Source organism: Mytilus galloprovincialis, chromosome 8 (genome assembly GCF_965363235.1).
Source record: "Mytilus galloprovincialis chromosome 8, xbMytGall1.hap1.1, whole genome shotgun sequence".
NCBI classification, from domain to species: domain Eukaryota; kingdom Metazoa; phylum Mollusca; class Bivalvia; order Mytilida; family Mytilidae; genus Mytilus; species Mytilus galloprovincialis.
Window position 1 is genome coordinate 61992617 of NC_134845.1, and position 17988 is coordinate 62010604.

The window sequence follows — 17988 nt, forward strand, 5'->3', positions numbered from 1 at the left end:
CACATTTATAGCTTGTGATATAAAGTATTCGTTCCATGCTCAGATTAAGGAACAGTTGTTTCTTTTCGAAGAAACAAGTGTTTAAATTACCCGATATATAACCATGAATGTGTTTAACGACGACACGGAAATCTAAGGTATTCCACCACCAGATAGCATCAAAACAACACAATTATCCATAAGACAAACTTACTTGTCAGATACAATTATTTTATGATATTGTACCTTCTATTATGATTATAAAGTTATTTAAATCGAGAAAAAAAATGTGTTGATTCTTCTGTCTTTAAAAAACAACAACGTATAATCATCAATAGGGGCCATTTTATTCTACAGATGATTAAACCGTATATGGATTGTTCTCATTGTTGAAGGCAATACGGTCGCCTATCATTACTTACAACCACTTCACTTCAGCTTAAGTTGTCCCATTGTCAATCATTTCTATCTCCTTATTTTTGTATACAAACATCTTTCAGAAAAGTTGGTTTTCCATTTTGAAATATTTATATACATGAAAGTGTTAAAACATCTATGAATATGGATTTTTGACATATTTCAGTATTTAGATCTTTCAAACTGTTCCCTTTGTTCCGAAGATATTGAAGCAAGCAACCGTAGTTACATTTGTTTTCGTCTTTGCAATTCTGTTTTCTAATGGAGATATTTGAATTTTATTTTTTTATTTTTAACGGACTCGGACATTTCCCAACCTTAATAAAATCATTAGTGATGTTATCCATGCTTATGTGCGACAAGGTGGGAACTTGTGTGAAAATAGCAGCGTTGGATCTAAACCTGTTATAATTCTTTTATTTATTAGATAAATTTAATCTCCGGTTGTATATGAAGCTAGGCAGTTGTTTTTTTGTTGTTGTTTTTTTATATTGTTTTACACGATGTACGTTTATATATAAACATAACAGTGTACCGATTCCTACAGTTATCTACCGACCCCAAAAAGTATGGCATGTCACTAATTTCTGTTTATAACAAACTTTGTGTATTTGTAAGAACAAATGTGTTCAGATGGCTTTTAATTTCTAAATGTTCAAATTACATTGAACAAATTTTTTTCAACGATGATTCGAAATTAGATTAAAAACAGTTACTATGAATAGCATTTTCAAGCAAAGGTGTGTGTAATACTTTTGTGAAACGAACGTTATATTTACTTTGAATACTATTTTTTAAAGTTTAATTATCCCTGTAAATCTACTACTTTGTGGAATGTGATATTTAAATGAATTTAAATGATAGTCATTTTGATCGATCATTTAGATTTATTAATTGAATTTGTAAATTGTAAAATTTGTAAAATTTAATTTAAATGATAAATATATTTATAATTTTCCAAAACGATAGTTTGAGGAAATGTTATGAACCTATCAATTTGAAATGGTTTGTAAATATGAGTCTCATAATCCAACAGCATTGTTCTTCATTGAATTTTCTAACGTACATTTATATTATGTATTGTGTAATGTACATTTATATTATGTATTGTGTAATGTACAATCAGTATGTGAAACAATATTAAAATAAATGTATCATTATCTATTCTTATTTATTATATACTATTGTTTGAATGTACACCAATATCTTATTACGTCAACAAAAATTGGCACCGTGCAATACAATCAGTGACAACAACTTAAATATGCCCATGCAAAATGACAATATTTCAGATAGTTTTAGCTTAGTAATACTTGTAAATGTCTTTTGTTTACTTATTAGTAGATATTATTTTTATTTGGTGAGTATCTATGACCATAGTTCATATTTCATTTGTACAGTCAAGGAATCTGAATTGAGAAAAGAAAAAAAAACAAATAGGGAAATGTAAAAATTGTATTTGGATAATAAATCTCTTTTCTTTGTAGAAAGTTATAAAACTGATATTGTTCGTTTTTTTTTAATAAAGAATGAAAGTTTCAATTGATACGCATGTGCTTTGCAGCCAAAGCAGGGATGTGATTTCAACACATTTTTGTATTATATAATAGTTTTGGGAATTTTCTATACAAGTCATATTTAACACCTGAACATATGATCGAAGTATTTACTTGTAAATAAAGTTAAAGTATTATTATCTGATTTCTTCATTTTCTTTTCAAGCTATGAATAGATTGTTTCCTCAATCGTAATAACTACAATATAATAATAAACTTGTAAGAATAACTACGTATAGCAAATAGAGCAACAATCATTTAAATAAACCTTGTGAGGGTTGCAGGTATTCTTGTGTTTTAAAAAATGCATATGTTTATACATTGGGCCATTCCAGTTAATTTCTAACAGGTGGGGATGGATGAGGAGAATTTTGCTTATACGTATCAGAAAAAAAACATCATGAAAAACTACCTATCAGATCTAAAATTTAAGACCTATCAGATGTAGGGTTTCTGTTCATATTGGTTGGATGGGTTTTCATAGGAAAAAAAGACCTATCAGAATTTTTTACAGAAAGGATTGTACCCATCAGAATTTTAAATACAATACCAGATAATGCATGATACGTAAATGTCTACTTTCAGAAGCACCCCTAAGATCTAACATAGGCATTTTTGAAACCCCTCAGATGTACTTATTTTAAATTATTTACTTCTGCATGACCCTCAGAAGTTTTTTGGGTATAAGTGTACATGTCAGATGAAAAAACCAAATTTTCACCCCTAAGATATATGAATTTTACACCCCTCTGAAAGGACCATCAAACCCCCTTTAGAAGATATTAACAGGAATGACCCATTTATCTTCGAGCGCAATAATCAAGTACGCTAAAACTTGTAAGCATAATACGCTATTACATATTATATGTATGAATTAAGTATGATCATAATGATTTCATTTATATAATATCAATATTAATAATATTTGATATCATATGTAATAATATAACCAGAACAAATATATATTGTGACATACTCCTACATTTATATAAATACACAGTTATTATGCACAAACACATGTCTGTATATGAGTAAACTTTGATATGCACTATCATGTTTTATATCATATATGTTGGCTACAAGATATTCTAACATGACGTCCTTCAAACGCTTTGAGTACACAACCGTGGTAAAATATGAATATATTGCCAGAGCTGTTCAGATTGTTCTCCCACGTCATATATGCTTTTTTATGAATAAGGTACCCGACGTCATAGAAAGATGACGTAAGAATATAAGCAGTTTACGGGAAAATACACGCTAGTGAAACCTAAAATCATCACAACAAGAAAACGTAAACAAACGATGATAAAATCTGGTGTAAGCCAATTATTTTTATACATATAATACATTTAAGTACATTATCATTTAAATTCGTCAAAAACTATCTAAATACGTTATCGAAAATAGTTTAAGCATGTCACTAATTCAGTTTACTCCGTTCTTTTACGCCAATTTAATAGTGCGTTTATTTACGGGAACGGCAAATATTGTCCTCCACCTAGAGTGCTTCGATCCAAAAGAATTGCCGTATATGTCCTATTAGAATCGAAATAATTCATGGGGGCTTGAATATATCTAGATTTTACCACGGGTTGTCCCTTTATGCCGATATTTTACCCCTCGCTATCGCTCAGGGTAAAATATTTGTCATAAAGGGCCAACCCGTGGTAAAATCACGATATATTCAAGCCCCCATGAATTATTTCTTAAACAACCTTAAAATTAAATGGTCCATAGTAAAGATGGCACGATGCAACATGTACATAGTTTACAGTTTACAAGGTTCATTTTAAGGAAAATATAGTTTGTAGTCAAACTATAATAAATAATTTTGACCAAGAATTGTTTGAAACCTTGGGAACTGTATTTTTGTCAAATTTCTCACACCCTTATTTAGGATACATTTTCAATCTTTTTTTCTGCTGCGTCATCTATATGTATGGTAATTCGGTTAACAGAAATAGACCTGTTCTTTAAACCATTTTTTTAAACTGAAGAACATGTTGGTATTAAAAGGCAAACTATCTAGTTGTTTTTTCTCGCTACAAGTGTGAATGATCTGATATGTAGCTATTGCGAATGCCTACTTCACATATGTATTAAATCTATAAGGATTTTTTTTAAATCAAAATGAAAGGTTTTTGAGAATTTAAACTGGTATCGTCTTTTCCACGTAAAACGTTTAAGAACCGGGTATATTTCTCTAAATTGGTAAACAAAATTCTTATCATAGTAAATTATTACAAATTGTCCCTCTTGATAATATTTTACCCATTAATAACTATCAGAAAATCTTGTCTTTAATATAATTATCCAATCCCACCAGATTACCATCTTCATATGCGTCGTGTAGTTTCATAATAGTGTTATTCTATTTTTCTTAATTATCGCGACACTAAATATATAGTTTGAAGCGCAATATCATTGGTAGTTGTATGAAATATACAAATTCATATATATAAACACAGAGAAAAAACTCTTTTTTAATTGTATTTTGAATTATTAAAAATTGAAGCATTCCCTTTTTATAAATGGACACCACTTAAAAAAATATTAATCCAGATATGTTGTCCTCTGTTTCTTCTGGAAATGTATCTTGTATTTCGTAGTAATGCTATGCCCTTTTCTCATTGCAATTCAGGTCAATGATTTCTTTTTTAATACTGTTGTTGTTTTGTACACTGTTCCGGCGTGTTAATCATGTTTATATAAAGACAACTGGTTTGAAACATGACGGCCAATCCAGCGAATGTTATAGTTGTGATATAATGCCGATATAATGTAATCATCATTAAGGATAAACCCAAAGGAGATTATGATGTTCAGTTTGTTTGTAGTTTTTATATTGTTTCAGTGTACAATAATATGTTTGATAAGGGAAGTACAAGACACGACACCAGACGAAAGACTTGAAAAGTCATTACGTCGGTTTGGAATATTGCCACCATATCAAGGCACTACTTCAGAAAAACAAACTTTGGTGCAGTCCAAGTTTGCAAGAAGAGTAGATATTATACAAGGTAGGATATTATTGTTTAAATGAAAAATCTACAGAATAATCTTATAGAATCTCATATATTTTAAAATAATAAGAAAGTTATGAAAAATATCGAACTAAGTTAAATTTCTTATTAAAAGCATTTAAATGTTTTTACTACTATATGTATGATTATATAGATATTAGAACATGTGGTATAAGTGCTAATGAGACTCTCCATCTGATATCTGATATTAGTCACATTTGTAAAAGTAGAATCATTATAGTTCAAATTCAAGTTTGAATGAATTGTATTAGCCGTTATCAAATGCTTGTGTCACCGATGACCAGGAATATGCTCCACTTGTGATAGCCACATTCTAGATCTTTGTTCGTCAGTTTTAACGTTGCCATGTTTAAATGTTTCTGTATTACGACGGTGTAACACGATGAGCAGTACACTCAAGCAGGCTTACACCTCCAGTGTTTTTTGACGAATGATTTGTTTTTCATCTAGCATTTGTTTGACATGGCCTCCCCTCATTTCTATTGGAGTTATCAAGACCAAATATGGACCATCGGTAGACCTCATCATGAAGTATGACCAGATGAGGCTGTGTAGGATTTCATCATCCCCTTTAGAAGTTATCTCCCTTTCATTGTTTTTTTTTCGACATGGTCTCCCTTGTTGTTTTGAAAGATATCATGACCTTATCTGGACAATAGGTAGACGTCATCATAATGTATTACCATATGAGGCTGCCTAAAAAATTATCATCCCTTTTCAGAGTTATGTCCCCTTGAAGCAATCTCTTTTATTTGCATTTTGCTTTAAAAGTATTAGAGATAGAATCGATTTGAAAATGGCAGCATGTACAAGAACAGATGGCAATGTTTATAAACATAAACAATTTATTTGTTACTAAGCCTTATAAGGAGTTATTCTATTTCGAAAACCAGAAGTAATAGAGGGTTGGAACCTTTACCAATAATCTTTAATTCATATGACCTTTAATATGCACCCAATGTCAAAGGTCACTGAGTGCAAAAAAAAATTACGCTGCAATTTCAAGCTTACATATTAGGAAAACGATAAGACTTTGCTGCATACATACAGCGTATAAATTGTTCCTCTCGACAAGCTCTTCGTTTTATACAATAATTCAAAAATTGTCCGACCGTCTGTTTAAAAGTTACAACGGGATGATTCTTAAAAATATAGTTTTGTGTGCATATCTTTTTAAAGGTCACAGATATCAATGTACTATAAGCTGCAAAGATGATTAGTAAGTCAAGACCTTCAATTTGAGATCAATGAAAGGTCATGATGAAATTTCACCTTGACCTTCACAGTATACTATGACCTTGACTTTGTGATATTTCAAAGGTTAAGTGGTCCTGAGTTAAATGGTGGTAGTCCCATGTCTCTACGTTTTCCGGTTCTCAAGTTTGGTATTTGATTATTCATTGTGACCTTGATGGACTTTGAAATTGTACCAATTTATTTTTCTATAATGTCCTTTAGCTGTAGATGTTTTATCATTTAACAGATTTTAGATATCTATTATCGTTTTAGAGATAATGCAGTTTTAAATTTTGCGAGTGGAGGCTTGTATTTCTGAATCAACAACAGCTTTCCACTTAAAATGTTTAAGAAATTGAAGAAGTAAACATAGGTATATTTTTGACCAAATACCAAAAACCTTCATGGAAAAAAACACCAAAAAATCAATTTGAAATTTTCATGTTTTGAATTGACTTTGTAAGTTTCATAACTTCTATCTATATAGTTGATATTGCATCATTTTTGGCACTTTGTCAAATGGGGTCATCTTATATATCAAATTGAAGGTCTTAATAAACTCTACTTAAAAATGAAATTTTAAACCGCCTTCTCATCCCAGGGGGACGGGTGGGGTCATTTAGTGCAAAAATTCAAATTTTTCAGGTGGTAAGGTTGTCGCATATCAAATGAAAGAACATAAAGAATACATTTCAAATTTTAAATTGACATCCCCAAAAAATTGGTTGGTGGGTTCATTGAGTGCAAAAAAAACTCAATTTTCTTTTAAGATAGGGTTGTTTTATATCAAATGAAAGGTCATGTTGTGTACATTTGAAATATCAAATTCCTGACCTCCCATAATTACTTGGATGGGGTTATTAAGTGCCAAAATCAAACTTTCTAGAACATGGCGTTGTAACATATCAAATGAAGGATCATCAAGTCTTTGTTACACATATCATACTTCCGATCTCGAAAATGTAGGCGGATGAGGTCATTAAGTGTTAAAAGCTTCAGTTTCAGAAGGTATGCTTGTCATATATCAAACGAAAGGTGGTACAAAGTACATTACAAAAACATCACGTTTACTGGAAAGACCTTTCAATTGTTTTACAAACAATTGAGATACTAGTTTTTATGAATGTTTTGTTGTTGTTGTTTGTCTTTTCGCCGTGTTAAGTGTTATCTGCATTAATTCTATGTATGATTGACATTTGTTTAGGTATGTCCGCTCTTGTTTGTGGAAAAAAAGGATCACGGTTGAACTGGCCTTATTTAGAATAAAAAGGTGCGAATCCTACTATTGAACATTTAATATACGAGCAACAACGTTTTGGCAACTCTACTTAAATTATCAAACTTTAATATTGGTTATTTAAAAAACAAGGTCATAATAAATAGAAAGTATTTTATTGAAAATGTAGTATCTTTGCCACATTAGAAATTAACGTAAACATTAACTTAGAATATTTGTTAAAGGAGATGTATCATTGATGAAATTTGGTATGACGGATGAAACATATCATACTCAATCAAGTGATATAGATTTCATCATACATGCTGCAGCTTATATGAACAGAGACCAACCTTATCCGGTAAAGTATATATTTTATCTAAATGACAAGAATAGTTTATATATGTCATGTATGTACGTAGCATATTTGTATTAAAATTCACATACAAACGGTTTAATATCTATAGAAAGGTCATATGATGGTAGCATATTAAGACGTTTAGACCAATATTTAGTTGTTAAAATACATGAAATTAGAATTTTAAAACAAATGTACACATAAAAAACTATTGAAAATGTACGTTGGCGTTACGTCTTTATATGGCATTGTATAAAGTGTTGCTGTATTTGAAGGAATTTATTATGATATTTAAGAATTAAACGTACACTGCAAGAAAACTAATAAGCTTTCAATAATTGACTTTTCAGTAACATATACATTTTAAAGAAAATATCAGTTTGAACAATTTTGCTGTATATCAAATCACTGGTAAAAATCCAATTTATATTAAAAATAAATCATAACACTGAAGTAAAATTTTTACAAAGATATCCAAACACTCAAATTCGTATTTGCCAATCCTGCATTGCATAATGATATTTTCTATTTTCATACTAGTTTGACGTTGTAGGAAAGTGGTTGTATTCCATTTCTAATGATACACGCAAGGTCTGTAGACTTTAAATGTTGTACCTAATTTAAATAAACAGACGTAGGTGGCTTGCTTGGTGATTTAATTGATACAAATTCATTTGTTTCAGGCTTTTGTATTTCCCAATGTGACTGGAACAGAACATGTTGTGATGTTCTCATGTACTGGTAAAATAAAACCAATACATTATATCAGGTACATGTAATATATATTGTTATCTACATGTGTATTTTTTTTTATTGAGCAACATCTTGAAACAAATGCTGTCATTTGTAATGGAAACTGGGATAAATAGAAGTACAATTATATATGTGAATGTTATACAAGTAAACATAACAAACTCCTTAAACTTTAAACGAGAAGTTGAACTATTTAATGGAAAAATCTAAGTTAGAAAAGGGAGAAATACAATGTATATGAGAAATATGGAATGAACTATAAAATTGAAAAAAAAACATGTATTTACGAAGAATATATCTTTACTGTATTCAGGTGGAGAACATTTGAATTTTTATTTTTAGCATTTATAGAAAATTTAGATATTGTTAAAAGAATTGAAAATGGCGTTGCATGATTAATAACAATTTGAAACAATAAAGTATAAATAAAAAGACATGTATGCATTTTTCAGATAGTACTTGTAGTACCCCAGCAGTGAGAAAAGGTTTTTAAAAAATCAGAAGTCCAAAAACAGTGGCTTCAAATAAAAAGTCCATACTAAATGATTACATGGTTTAAGCACAATGACAAAATAATAATCACATACCCAACAGAGTTAACACAATTTGTCAAATGAAAATGACGAGGATCTTTCTTTTTAACAGCAAACAAATAATGTGTCATGATAAACAAGTTTTATCTTTACACAAAACAATATTATCGTTTTTTTAATAGTTTCCACATATCATTTCCAAAGGTATAAATACTTCGAAGAGCTCATACTTTAGAGAATACATTCATTTTTGGTTTTATTACAACTCCTAACCAAAGTCTTGAAAGCAATAGATTATTACAATCAAATACCCAGGTTAGTTAAACATGTTAAACGTTGATAGTGGATGTGACAATTCATATAAAATAAACCAATATGTATCGTATCTATATATTACGTGTATAGTACGCTGTTATCTAGGAAAAAGTATTACCTTATTACCTTTTGAACTTTTGAGTTTTGTATTTGTAGTACTAATTCGGTCTTCCCTGATGGAAACCTAGATTGTTCCGAAGATGAAAACATAGAGCACTTTGATACAAAATTAATAGATGGATACTCAAAATCGAAGTGGGTAGCAGAACAATTGATCCATATCGCACGAAAGAAAGCAATTCCTTGTGTTATCTATAGATTAGGTAATATGAACACTGCAGTCTATCTCTATGTCTATTGCAGTTGGAAATGAAAAGAAATAAAGGTGTACGCATAAGCCATCTTATAAAATTTTTGAAAATAATCAGATATAATCCTTTATAGTAAATTTGAAAACGTTTGGAGGGATTTGACAATTTGTATTAAATATAGGTTGTTTTGTATTGTATCTACATATGTCTTGCTAAAAAGGGAAATGTTAAGTACATACTTCAAACAAATGCTTCTCTATTTTGAAACCCGGAATTTGTTTTTTCTCAATCGATTTATGCATTTTGAAAAGCGGTTTTACTACTGAAATGTATGGAAATATTTACGACTTGAAATACAAAGAAGAGTATATAATTATATGCTTGTTTGTAAAAAAAACCATCAGAAACACTTCAATTGAAGTGGAAATATTAACTATTTATTGGCAAAATTTGAGGAAAGGTAATTTATGAAAGTTATATGAGAAATATGGCATAAATTATATAAATGAGTAAATATTTTGCCAAATGTGTGTCTATGAAAACTATTTCTTAACGGTCGTCGTGTGAAGAAAAGGCGAATTGTAATTATAAAAAGTATATAGGGTTTTTTTAAAAAGTTTTTGTATTGTATAAAAAAATGGAAAGCGCATTGCATGAAAGAAAAAATAGTTTGAGATAAGGAAGTATGACTAAAACATGTCAGAGATATAGTACATGCAGTACCCCAGCAAAGAGAAAAAAAGACGTCACAAACAGTCTTTTCTGTAGTATGCTCTACCACAATTAGATGTTATTTTTATATTGTACTTGTTGAAACAGGAGAAACAGTATTGTATAAGTTCAGATCATCTAATATTCAAAACAAATTGACAATGTTTGCTATGTTTTCCTCGTATATCTTTTCTATTGTGCTAAGCAAAAACACACAACAATCTTTACTTTTCAATGGATATTGTATTAATATAAACAATACACTCATGAAAAATATACCAATTATCAGTCCCCATGTTTATTTGAACAGAAAGTATAAGATATACAGAGTTAGACTAATTGTTATTTTCTATGCTTAAAATAATATTATAATGACTAAATTGTAAGAGAATTTCAAACTAGACAAATACAGATAGTATTTTAGTGATTAATTTTTCCTCTATTAGAAAGGTTGATTTAAGCATCATCTGACCCTTTCGAACTGAATTTGATTACTTCTTAGTACAAAACAAAAGATAACATGTGTACAACTGAATTGATTTAAGTTCAACCTTTATATATTCATATCGGTCTAAACGTAAACTTGATTATGTCTTGAGACAGGACGCACACATTACAAAATCATTTAGATTTGACATTCATGAATCATTCACATCTTTGACAGGTAATATTGCTGTTGACATTGACCGGGGAGTCTGGAATCATCAGAATTTAGTAGTGCTTGAAGCATGTGCCAAATATGAAATTGCAACTGATGTTGACTGTAATATTGAGATGACCCCTGTGGACTTTCTGGCTGATTTTATTGTTCGCTGTACATATACCTTGTCTACCACTCTTGGGAAGACTTACAACATTATTAATGACCAACTTTTATACTCAAGGTACATGAAATAATTTACTCTTAGATCGATATCCTTTTTTTATGTTACGACATTAAGATTTACCAGTGCAATGTCTGATTAAAAAAAGTAGAGCATTTCATGTGAGAAAAAAATTATCTTCTGTCCAAATTGGTCACCATAGTTAAAAGTTTAATATGTTTTATGATATAGAAAACCATCTGAATAACAGCAAAAATTAATAGCAAATATATTCAATTGACTGGACGAATCAACGTGGAATTTTAATCAAAATGTTGGGCAGTGACTTTGTTATAAAAATATCTTAAATTCTTTGAAACAGAAATAACAAAAAAAAAATCCTCAACAGTTCAGACGTTAGAGTGATAAAATAGAAATTATTTTTTATAGTTAAGTAGTAAACTTAAATTTTCGTATATACAATGTTGATTGTGGGAAGTACGATGAAGTTCCGTTCATTTTCAAATGTTATTTTTATAATTTGTAACTTCAGCACTTAAAAAACACTGTCTTTTTTCAATTTTGTTATATAAAAAAAAGATTAAGAAGGGTTATTCACAATGAGTTAACGTGTTTACCAAGTACACAAGACTCAAATCGCAGGTGAGTTCCTATATTTGTTGTCGTCTGACTTGTAAAAGGATTATATTCACTTCTAACTTAATACAGTATGACCATTGTGTACAAAAGTTTATGTTTGTCCTTACACTAGTAACACTTCGGGGTCACATATCAAGCGCAGAATCTGATCATCCTTTTCGGAGAACCCAAAATCGACACCAGTTTTGAATGGAAATTATATTGCTTAGTCTCTAGTTTTCTATGTTGTCCTCTGCAAATCGTTATTGTCTTATGGGTTTTCCCATGACTCTGTAATTTGTTTTAGACTAATCAGTGTGATATCATCTATGCATAACATGTTTAAATGTTATAGCAGAAAAAAACAAGTATATACTATTCAGGTCATGCCGATTTGCAGGCAGAACTATAGAACGAGTTTCTAAAGTGAATTCCTAAGGTATTACTATTGACAAGTTTATTTCTAAATAGCAGACTGAATTGTTTTAGAGAAAATTTACTTCCGTAAAAATGAAAAAAAGTATATAATGATCATGCGTCCGAATCTCTTTGCTAGGTTTACCTTCAACGGAAACGAAAAAAGTTAAATATTTCATACAAGACAAAATTCATGATGCAGAAGACATATGTTAAATCTTTATTTTACAGACGGAAGCCAAATTTGATTTGATGGCCTTCTATACGATCCTAGTATCAAGTGACATTGACAAAAGTGTACTTTATGCTGTAGAGCGACCACATTATATTAGTGTTTAATAATTATTCGTAGAATCATATGAGAATTAATTTTTGTTTGTTTAGTGATTAGCAAGTGAGAATTAATCTTCTTGTGAGAGTAAAAAACAAATCGTTGCATGCATAACTGGGAAACTTTGTGGCATATAGGTGCTGTACAACACGATGAGGTATATCACGTGTAACTATAAAGGCAACAAGCGACTAATGTTCAATTTAGTGTCATTTTATGATTATAATAATAGATAGTATCGATACAGCACATAGATGACACATAATTTCTAAGTTGGGCATGCAGAACTTGTTTTACTCCCAGACGAAGATTACGGGTATACTCAAATGTCACAATACTAACATTTTGACTAGATATATGGTCGATTTTGTAGTTCATTATTCATTCGGTCCTTATTGATCTAAATATTAATATTTTTTTATTTACCTTTTACAGTAGTGAATGTTTTGGGTTTGTAATTATTTATAATAAACTTGTCCATTGATTATTTATACTATACGGGTCTGTTCTTTCATGAGCATGCAACACGACGGGTACCTCATGTGAAACAGGTTGTGGTTATCCGTCCAGAGCAACTAAGGTCGCCTAGGTTTTTCTTGCTTTATTCTATGTTGCTTTTTAGTATACTGTTGTTATTTGTTATTTATTTGTTATTTTCATTTTTGCTGATAAATATTTTGCAGAATTTCTAACAAGCTTTAACAGTTTGCAAGTCTTGGCTAGGTATCATTATTGAATATTTCATAAATATGATTTTTCCCTTTGGTATCTCGCCTCTACTTTAAAACATATATATTTTTTAGTTTATTGTTACAAATTTTTGAGCATTATGTTATAGTTATGTACTAGTCGTTGATTTATTATTACGAGAGTTTGACAATTGTTTTCCCCTCAATAAAGATTAAAAGTATATTTTACCGTGTCTTATGTCATCAGTCTATTTTTACTCACAACATACTATATGTATTTATAGCCAGTATATAAGTATCATAGAAAATTTATTTATTAAGGTACAATGCACCATTATTATGTTTACTAAGAGCATTTTGTTTCTCATGTCACATGTATCAGGAATAACACGCTTCCAAATTTATCGTTTATATAATTGATAAGCAGATTAGCTAAGAAAAAAAGATATGCCTTTTTAGTTCGGCCGCCGTCGTTAATTTTTACAAAAATCTTCTCCTCTTAAACTATTGGGCCAAACTTAACTAGATGGCCACAATCATCATTGGGGTATCCAACCAATCAAGATGGCCGCCATGGCTAAAAATAGAACATAGGGGTAAAATGTAGACTTTGACTTATAACTCTAAAACCAAAGCAGTTAGAGCATATCTGACGGGGCTAGAGTGTTTATCAGGTCCAGATCTATCTGCCTTAAAATTTTCAGATACTCGGACAACCGATTGTTGGGTTGCAGCACCTAAATTGGTAATGTTAAGGAAATTTTGACGTTTTTTGTTATTATCTTGAATATTATTATAGATAGAGATAAATTGTAAACAGCAATAATGTTCAGCAAAGTAAGATCTACAAATAAGTCAACATGACCAAAATAGTCATGTGAACCCTACAGGAGTTATTGCCCTTTATAGTCACTTTTTATAATCTTTTACAAAATTATTTTCCTGAACTACTCGACCAAATTTAACCAAACTTAGCCACAATCATTATTAGGGTATTTTCTTTAAAAAAAATGTGTTCAGTGACCCAGACAATCAACCAAGATGGCCGTCATGGCTAAACATAAAACATAGGGGTAAAATGTAGATTTTGGCTTATAACTCTGAAACCAACGCATTTAGAGCAAATTTGACAAGAAGTTTAATTGTTCATCTATCTGCCCTGAAATATTCTGATGAATTTGGCAACTGTGTAATGGGTTGCTGCCCAACAATTAGTAATTTTTAAATAATTTTTGCTGGATTTGGTTATTATCTTGAATACTATTATAGATAGAGATAAACTGTAAACAGCAATAATGTTCAGCAAAGTATAGTATAGTTGTTTTTCACTTTTAAATCATGCATAACTGCAAACTGTCGTATTGGTATAATTTTTATTAAAATTTTGCAATTGGAAATTGTTCATTGTAGTTTTTAAATATTTAAAGAGAACTCATAGTAATGTATGATATTCGTGATAGTTATTTCTATATTTGTATTATTATTTTTTAAATACTTTTTAATTCATGATTGGTCTTTTTTTATATGTATAATGCTTTTTGGTTCTGTATCGTTTGACATATACTGTATATGCTTATTAGTAATAAAATACAATAGTCACACTTAATGTTCACATTTACTGCGACTAGAGAAACAAACACGGATATATTACCTTTTATTAAACGTAGGAAAAATACAAAGACACTTATTGCACCCAAATAAATAATCCCGATTTGATTGGTTTGAAACCGTCACGTAGTGACCCCCTATGGATCCGTAAAGATGATTAGTAAATTTCATAGGTGGCGCATGACATCACGTCTACTCCTAATGGTGACGTCATATATAAATGATTTGTGTTTCATTGTTTATTTTTTAACAAAACGCAGCAGAAAAAGTTCATCGAGCGATAAATTCGTTATACGGTTAACTACTTACCCCCTACGGATCAAAGAAGGTGATTCAAATCCAGAGGGGAATTGGACTCCGGCCTCACCCCTACGGATTTTACTAACTCTCTCTCGATCCGTAGTGGGTCAGTAGCGAACCATATTTTTTCTATAATTAGACCGTTGGTTTTGTTTCCCATTTGTAATGGTTTTACACTTATTGTCTAGTATATTTTTGGGTCCTTTATAGCTTGCTGTTCGGTGTGAGCCAAGGCTCTGTGTTGAAGGCTGTACCTTTTATAAATTGTTTCTTGGATGGAGAGTTGTCTCATTGGCACTCATACCACACATCTTACATCCACATAACTTATAATAGTTTTCTACAGTATTCTACTATGAGTCACTGTTCTGTAAGAGATACTGTCGACTATTTGAACATGATGATGATAGAGGGTTGCTTAACTTCTTGTGGCAAGTTAAGAACATGTTAATGTTATACAGTGTTTGAATATTAACCCTGCTTGTACAACACCGACACGACGAACCAAATTTTTAATGTATTAGCTCATAAAGTAGTAGTCCACAGGAAGACATATCACCTACTTGGACACAATGATAATCTGACTCCGAGTCGACCAGTCTTTGCTCTTACTCTTTAATGCCGCGTGGATAGCGAAAAAGCAGCAACTATCTATTATAAAGTCTTTGGTTTTGACCAGGCTAGGTTAGAACCTATGACCTAACGCAATTGTCTAAAAAGGTAGTTTAATCCTTGTAAATATAAAAAATAGTAATTAATCCTCAATGATGAGTGTTTCATATGATTAAATAATATGTGAGTGACATATTAATGATACAGGAATCCATCAATAAAAACATTCTACAATATGAATGTTGAAAATGACCTCTATTACAAAAAGTGTTCCTTCCCACACTGCCACAGACACAAAGATAGCGTGTTTGATATTTAGTTTTTTTAACTACATCAAAGGGGGCCCGAACTATGGTTCCGTTACGGCAGTAGAACGTTTTAGTAACGATCTTGTCACGCCCTTGCTACGTCTAAGATACCTTATCATCCCTTAATTAATAGATGTAAGCTTCAACACAGACTTTCCCGGTCGCATTACGATCTCAATATGAGTCTACCATGACTCAATCACGTTCTTACCACACTCTGTATGCTATAAATATCACCACTTTTACACCCGTTTCATTGAGAAAACATGCCAGTAAGGGTATCAACAACGCTTAGAGGTCGTTGTGCTAAGTATATGTATCAACATAATGAGGTCGTGCAATTTAGGACGTAGTAGAATCGTTTTGAGGACGACAAGCGCGTAAAAACAGCGTATCATTGTCTTCATCTTTATAGTATAATCGTATCAATGTCATAGTAGAAGCGAGATAAAGACGTAGTGAAATCCTGATAGTCTCAGTCAAGTCTCAGTTAGGTCGCAGCAAAATAGTTGCTATTTGCTTCGCCGATTGTAACACGTTTCCAATAAAATGCTTTTGCACCTATATATATATAGGTCTTATTGCATCCTTACTACGACTTTCTGACATATCTACTACGACTACTTGTGTTCACTACATGTACGTTTTAGATCATGTTAAAAAATGGTAGTGGACCTCCATTATGATGATGACGCGAAAAGTCCTTATTACAACTCACCACGACCACCACTTTCGAATAACCAAAAAAAAAACCACACACATTCTATGTCAAAGTCGACAAATTTTATTTCAAAAGAAAACGCACGTTAACTGATGTACATTTATGTGCATGTTACCAAATGTTGCCAAAAGAAAAATGTTTTAATTTTGAGCAATACTGTTTTTTTATTTTATTGATAGGAATTTAAAAACGATAATTACAATCAACGTATATCGGCTTTTAGGGCAAATCTTTACATGTATGATCTGTTAGAACCCTTGTCATGATTAACAAATATCATCTTGCTACAGCTATGAAAAGAATAGTTGAAAATTCGCCGGGTAAAATTGACCTGATCTCGACAGACTTAGATATGATCTTTAGGTGGCATTTTTGTTTGTTACATTACTCTTCTATTGGTTCGAATCTTATAAATCCTTACCTTTTAAACATTTCATTTTTAGCGTTCCTTATGAAGGTAGATCCGAAAAAGCTCTTCGGACGCATGACATTTATACAGTTTTGTTTAAATTTTTTAAAACCATATTCGTGTATTATTATTTCTGATGAAGTAAGAAATGTTATTAATCACATAACTCTCAATCAAATGAAAATGTACAAATTATCGTACTTTTTCATGACAACCGTAAGAACATAACCAGACATGCATACAGATACAAATATAAATTGATACAAAGAATAATGGATGAATATAAACTCAACGACCAGCGCCAAACAATTTAATGAGAACTGACGTAATACAAGCCGGGTGACAAAAATAGTATGCGTGTGCAGGACGAGAACTATTTTTTCAAATAGATTTTACATTTTTATATGAGTTCACCCGTTGAGGTAAACTTCTATACATTTTAAGATTAATTGACGCAAGCTATTATTATATTATCCTTCTATATGACAGATTGTCTAAACATTAAGTCGATTTTAATGACTAAGACAGATATACATGAGCTATGATCTTTCAACAGAATAAGAATACACCAGCGTATCACAGACATTTCGCGGGGTTAAAAGAATGTAAACTGTTTTAGGATGTTTTTATTTTTTGTAAAGGATTTTATTACTAGAGAAATTAAGTCATAGGTTCTTGGAGACCTTTTAGATCTTTTTCTCAAAATCTGTTATTTTATT

The 17988-nt window shown here is 30.8% G+C and overlaps 1 protein-coding gene across 1 annotated transcript in view; it reads left to right on the forward strand.

Moving 5' to 3' along the window:
• The window catches only part of LOC143042345 (uncharacterized), a 44357-nt gene extending 29472 nt beyond the window's left edge, over window positions 1-14885 (forward strand). The window contains exons 13-18 of the mRNA XM_076214621.1: window positions 4810-4975; window positions 7697-7812; window positions 8493-8578; window positions 9567-9733; window positions 11097-11316; window positions 12523-14885. Of these exons, the coding sequence (XP_076070736.1) occupies window positions 4810-4975; window positions 7697-7812; window positions 8493-8578; window positions 9567-9733; window positions 11097-11316; window positions 12523-12544 (777 nt within the window). The 3' untranslated portion in view covers window positions 12545-14885. The remainder of the gene's footprint in view (window positions 1-4809; window positions 4976-7696; window positions 7813-8492; window positions 8579-9566; window positions 9734-11096; window positions 11317-12522) is intronic.
• Window positions 14886-17988: the final 3103 nt, after the last annotated feature.